We start from the raw sequence: 6,605 nt of genomic DNA, 5'->3' as shown, positions 1-6,605 counted from the left end.
TTTTTTACTTTTGAGAAGTTGTTTGGTTTAAAGTTTTGTTTATAATATTTGAGAAGAGAATGATTGTGAATCAAATAATTGCATTTAGTATTTCAATTAAATAAATAATATTTATTTCTAGCCAGCACAATTACTTTCAATAATTTTATTAAATTTTTAAATTTTAGATAATTAGTTATTATTAAATATTTTTTATTAAGTCAATATAATTATATTAAATTTTATTTTATTCTTCCTTCGACTTTAGTTCTCTACGCACACGCTTAACTTTTTTATCTGCTTTATTGCATCCTCGCTTTGATCCTATGGATAGCCTCATGAAACTATGACCAATTTATATCTCTATCTGCATTTTACACTGAATAAGCTATAAGTAAGCCGCATGATCCATAACCCAACAATTCTCCTACTTAGAAACTAATCCAGTCAACCAAGAATTTTATTCTCAAACAACTATTAACGTCTTCATTGCACCATACTTATAAGTGAAATAGTATCGTCTTTTGATGTGTTTTGTCTCTAACTATCTATATGAAGAATCTTCTCGCATTGCTTCTTGCCTAATTCTTCTAGATAGTCTATCATCAATATCATCTCCTTTTTAGCTTCATCTATTGTCACGTACTCAACCTTAGTAGATGAATGAGCAACACAATTCTGAAGCCTAGATGTCCAACTCATCTCATCATCCATGGCTTGCTCCCACTTGGTTGTATCCTCCAACTATAGGGCATCAAAGAGCTCTGGTTCCTCTTTATCAACCATAACAGATAGTGGAATGAAGGTACATACCTATTTGGTACTCTGATAGTTCTAGATGATCCTCTCAACACCTGCTCAGGTGTCACTTGCTCTACCTCTGGTTACTCAGCAACAGTCCCAGAAGTTTCTCGAGTATCTGCTACAACATCACTATGTGAATTGTTCTGCAACTCAACCTCAACTCCCACTTGATTCGTTGTCCCGGAACCTTTCTTCTCTTTATCCTTGTACAGGACATTTTTTTCAAAAGTCACGTCACAATGTCTCAGGATTCTCTTGTTCTTGACATCCTAAAACTTGTACCCCAACGTGTCATAATCATAGCCTATAAGGTAGCACTTTAGAGGCTTAGCATCAAGCTTGTCACTCTTCTCTAGATCAACATGAACATACGCAGGGCAGCCAAAACTTCTCAAGTGGGAATACTTGAGTTTTTTTCCTGTTCATACTTCTCCTAACAACTTGAACTTCAAGGGCACTGACGGCCCTCTATTGATTAAGTAGACTGCTATATTTACAACATCAGCCCAAAATGTCGCTAGTAATTTAGAATGAATCCTCATACTCCTTGTCTGCTCATTCAATGTTTTGTTCATCCTTTCAGCAACACTATTTTGTCTTGCTTTACCGGAAACTATCCTCGTTAATCTAATTCCCTCAGTTGCACACAATGCTTTGAATTCTGACTTGTCATACTCTCCTCCATTGTTAGACCTCAGGCATATGATCTTCAAGTCTTCAAGCCAGACTGGTTTTCAACTTCAGGTTTTCACTTCTTAAAGGTGGCAAACACATCTGACTTGTGTTTTAGGAAATAAATCCACATCTTCCTACTAAGACTAAAGGGTTGTGTCAAAAGAGATGATAGGATGGAAATTAGAGGGACCTCATACATGTTGTATGTTCATAAGCATAAGGATACTTTCCCAGAGACGATGAGTGCGGACGCACATAGTATGATGATGAGGGTGTTCATGGGGAGCATGACACCCAGGGGTTCCACTGACCTCTAGACATCCCTACAAAGTAGCTTGACCAGAGAGGGTCCAGGGGGTGTGCGAGCCCCCTCGGGATTCACACTCGCACGTGTGGGTCGTGTGTAGGCAAGTACTACACATTCATAGTAGTTCGAGACTGGAGGCCACCCCTAGAGAATAGAAATAGGTCCCAAGAGCATGATTACATGTGTTTGCATTTGCATGGCCCCCTATAATGGGGCACTTACTAGTATTCTTTGAAATACTCAGGTCGTGTGCCACATCATTTTTCAGGTAAAGGTAAGGCGCACATATACAGAGGACGGCGACATCGTGAGCAAAGACTGTGGCACGTGCATAGGGTAAGACTCATATTTAAATGACCATGGCTGTGTTTTCTAGAGAGGAGATTGTTTTAAATGTTTTCGTCATTTATACTAGAGAGGTTTTCTTTTAAGAGTTATATTCCGCATTTTAATAGAGCATGAGACATTAGTAGCGACTCTGAGTATGTAGAAATTTAAGGTCGTTACAATAGAGGTCTACATAGTATCTTAATAGTAGGCAGAGATTCACTCCTATAGAAGAGATTCACTCCAATAGATTATGATTTATTGTACTATATTGAATTATTAGAACCAACTAAGCTCTAATAGTGAACCGTTAAGACATACATTTATATAGAGAGAGCTTGAGTTGATCCGATCTCCATGAATTCCTCTACAACTAAATTTGTTAAATCCAACCAACTAAAATTTATGGTTAATTGAAAAGAATACATTGTTTTGCTTAATATATAATGTATATGGGCATAAATCTATTTTATTCTTTATTTAATTTCATAATTATTTTTTTTATTATATTTCCTCCAACAATTTTTAAAATTAATTTTTATAAATCTTTCGAATATATATTTAAATGCCCGAAAGAAATAAATAAATACTTTACTAACTAACCATTTACTTTTATTAAAAATAAAAATTTGAATAAATTATCCTAACAAAACAAACCCACTCAAAAAATTTATTATCAACTCAACCCAACCTAATAATAATTTTTTTGAATTGGATTCATTATTTAACCACAAATGTTCTACCCTAGAACGATTCGATCCGAAGTCTAGCCGAATTTATCGACACCACCTTGATGCATTTTGGCACAGTAAGGAAAGAGGGTGCCATCGAAGCAACGCCTAACAGCCTCCCTTGATAAGAACCCATTTTCGTCCTTAGCAAGAACATACAAAGCTCCCCACTCCAACTTGCTTGCGGCCCTGCAACCAATAATGCCTCTCTACTCTTAATTAAAATTCTACATAAACAAACCAAGCTTCTAATAATATTCCATCAGTTGTAAACAAAAAAAAAAAAGAAGAGAGAGCACCAGCCAAAGAAATCGAAAATATCACGGTTTGCGTTGGTCATGTGCCACAGTTCTTTGAAGCTAAGCTTGTCTGCCTGAGTCACACCATATTTGCTGAATATGTTCTCTAGCTGTGCTGGAATGAACCTGCATAAACACGCGTTAATTTGTAAGCCCTGCTCGATCGTTATTTATTCTCTTCTTAACCTTTTCTCGACTAAGGGGTTAAGAGATTGTTGTAGAAATAGGGATGTTTTCTTTGTCTCCGCCCCCCCATTTCGGCTTTTGGAAATGGGAACGCGTGTTCATATGACCTGATAACTCTAGATTAATTTGGACTAGCCAACCTTATGTTAGATGAACATGACTCTCCACAATGATATGATATTGTCCACTTTAAGCATAAGATTTCATAGCTTTGGTTTGAGCTTCCCCAAAAGATCTCACACCAATGGAGATAGTATTAATTGATTATAAACCCATGATCATTTCCTAAATTAGCCGAGGTGAGATTGTCATCTAACACCTCCCCTCGAACAAAGTACGTCTCCCCTTAATCGAGGCTCGACTCCTTTTTTCTTTTGGAGTCCTTTGTTCGACATTTGAAGATTCTATTGGCATGGCTCTGGTATCATGTTAGACAAACACGACTCTCTACAATGGCTTTGCTTTGGGCTTCTCCAGAAGGTCTTGTACCAATGGAGATAGTATTCTTTGATTATAAACCCATGATCATTCCCTAAATTAGCCGATGTGAGACTTTCATCCAACACCCTAATCATAAAAGTTGGGTTGAGTTAGATTTTTTTCGATTTAAGTTGGGTTAAATTTTTTGGAAATTGAAAAACTCGGATTGGTTTGCAGGTTGTTGACATTTTTTGGTTGGGACAACCTGACAACCCGAAAATAGTGTTGCAACCTAACACAACCTAATATACTTTTAAGACTATGATGAAGATTAAGAATATTTGACATTTACAACCAATGTTAGTGTTAAGTTGTAACTTATAGTAATATGTACGGTAGATAAATAGAATTTTTTAAAAAATAATTATATATATATATTAAAGAACAACCCGACAACCCAACCTAAAAATAGAGGGTTGGGTTGGTTTGTGAACTCTCTTTGGATTGTTAAGATCACCAACGTGTAACGAACTTGAAATTTTGTGTTGGTCCAATCTCTAACGAACTCGAAATTTTGTGTTGGTCCAATCTCTATCTCAGTCTATGAAAGTTATATTTATTTTCTCGTAATATACACATAAATTAATATAAATATATGAAATATCCTTACAACTATCATTGTGGGATGAAAACTAAATTCAAAATTTTAAACCTAATATATATTCAAGACTACTTAATTAGAAAAAATAAATAAATAACTTCATAAAAAGAATGCAGTTTGAAAGCAGAACTCACCTTCCTTCAGTGTCATAGGTCCCTGAATCACTTCCATGCTTTGCCCTATGGATGTTTCTTACATATATTGGGAAGAAAGGAGAAGGTATCCAACTCTGAATGAACCCAAAATCAATTTAAAACATGTTTTTAATCATTCAAATCAATTTAAACGTGCGGTGCGATTATTACCGAGAGAGTCGCATAACTGAGAGCTCCATGAATAAATATCATAAAGAGGAACGAGAAAATCATATTGAATCCCATAGCTCGAAATCCTACAAAAATTACATTATTCATGTCGAGGATTGAGTCACACATTGGCTCATTAAGAAAATCATCATAAATTTACAAGTAAAGAATACATCTCTATTGATACTAGGTTCAGGAAAAACAAAAAATGAAGTCACGAGAGCTTATACACAAAATAGACAATATCGTATCATTGTGGAGAGTCATGTCATGCCTTTAACTTATTCATGTCAATAGAATCTTCAAACATCGAACAAAAAAGGTTGTGAGCCTAAAAACTGTAGTAAAACAGTGACTCAAGTATAGAACAAAGGGTGTAATTTGTTCGAAAACTCGAAAAAAAAAGAATCAAACCTCAATTAAGGGGAAGGAGAAGTTGTTTGGGGGATCTATAAGCCTCTTGGGAGGTTCATATCATTGTGAAGAGTCGTGATTTCTAACAATTTATACCAATTATGTGTTTCTATCGTTGGATGAAAGTCTCACATCTGCTAATCATGAGTTTATAATCAAATAATACTATCCCCATTAGTATGAGGTATGAAGCCTTCTGGGAAGCCGAAAGCAAAGTCATGAGAGACTCAAAGTAGACAATATCATACTATTGTAAAGAGTTTTGTTCATCTAACATCGATGAGCGTACCTCGATACGTGTCCCATGGCCGGATAATGCCATCATCATCTTGATCGAAAAATGAAACATGCTGTTGAAGCACAGACATTCCATGGTGTTTGTGGCTCCATGTTCCATTGATGTTTTCCGAATCCGGCGCCGCCAGAGCTCTCGCTAAATCTGCAACAACAACAAAACAAAACATTACACCATGACGCCGTCTTTCTCCGGCGAGATTCAACCGAAGAACGAACACAGGGCTGCGTTTTTTGGACTCACATGGCTTTGGTAGATTGGTGTCCAGATCGCTTCGAACTTTGCGCTCCAATGTGATGGGTGACTTCTCGGCAGTGGTTGCCATGGCCTCCGCCGACGCCTCTGTCGCCATTCTTTAATTTCTGTGCTTGTTTCCCAAAAGTTTGGCGGTGAAATGATATCAAATGTGGAGTTATTGGGGTGTTTTGTTTCGACAGAGATGCCGTTGCAGACGGACGCTATGCTTGTGGTGATCCTTCCAAGTAGTGTTCTTATTTATTTATTTATTTATTTATTTATTTATTTATTTATTTATTTATTATTATTATTCCCTTAATTTTCGTGTTTGAAAATTTTCAAATACGTATTCAAAAAATGAATTTCAAGTGCTTTTTAGATGATGCATTTAATTTATTTTATTCTAAAAGCGTTTTTCAAAAGATAAATTATTATACCTCATATTATTTTTGTTTTGTTTTATTGATAAACTATATAATCTGATATACTATATACCATTTAGATACGTATGTGAGTCTATGAGATCCCACATCTATGGAAGAAGAGTATGAGTGTTAGCGAGGATGCTGGGCCCGAAGGGGGTGGATTGTGAGATCCCACATCGGATTGGGAGTTCCACATTGGATCAGATTGAAGAAGGGAACAAGTGTCAGCAAGAACACTGAGGCCCGAAGTAGGTGGAAATTGTATGGTGTGCAAATGAGAACGTTGAGCCCTCGAAGGTGTTAAAATATCATCACTAGCTCAATAGGTTAAGTTCAACCATTGTACGATATTTATGTTAAGAAAATGATTTAGGATTTAGGAATAAATTTAAGAAAATAATTTAGGAATTTTATGAATAAATTTAGGAAATGATTTAGGGAAAACATTGAAAAATTTTAGGAATAGATTATTTATATAAATACCCCTCCACCCTTTGTAAATCTCTTCTCGATTGGTCTTAATAAAGTGTGCGAGTGTTT

General features: G+C 35.9%; 1 protein-coding gene across 1 annotated transcript; it reads right to left on the bottom strand.

Annotated features, from left to right (window-relative positions):
• Positions 1-2,682: 2,682 nt before the first annotated feature.
• Positions 2,683-5,870, bottom strand: LOC111805861 (putative peroxygenase 3). Its single transcript, XM_023691122.2, has 6 exons — positions 5,647-5,870; positions 5,398-5,547; positions 4,695-4,780; positions 4,524-4,618; positions 3,123-3,248; positions 2,683-3,012 (listed from the first exon to the last, which is right to left on the bottom strand). The coding sequence occupies exons 1-6, from the start codon at positions 5,753-5,755 to the stop codon at positions 2,859-2,861; spliced, it is 720 nt and encodes a 239-aa protein (XP_023546890.2). The 5' UTR covers positions 5,756-5,870; the 3' UTR covers positions 2,683-2,858.
• Positions 5,871-6,605: the final 735 nt, after the last annotated feature.

This window comes from Cucurbita pepo, chromosome 11, assembly GCF_057944985.1.
Source record: "Cucurbita pepo subsp. pepo isolate OVF chromosome 11, ASM5794498v1, whole genome shotgun sequence".
Taxonomy (NCBI): Eukaryota; Viridiplantae; Streptophyta; class Magnoliopsida; order Cucurbitales; family Cucurbitaceae; genus Cucurbita; species Cucurbita pepo.
The sequence above is the reverse complement of the archived record's forward strand: the minus strand, read 5'-3'. Positions and strand labels throughout refer to the sequence as shown.

Bases quoted from the DNA above. Each gene is read 5' to 3' on its own strand.
- LOC111805861 (XM_023691122.2), bottom strand. From the start codon at position 5,755: ATGGCGACAGAGGCGTCGGCGGAGGCCATGGCAACCACTGCCGAGAAG. The intron at 4,781-5,397 runs GTACGCTCATCG...TAATTTTTGTAG, and splicing joins GCCATGGGACACGTATCGAG to GATTTCGAGCTATGGGATTC. The intron at 3,013-3,122 runs GTGCTCTCTCTT...TATTGGTTGCAG, and splicing joins ATTTTCGATTTCTTTGGCTG to GGCCGCAAGCAAGTTGGAGT.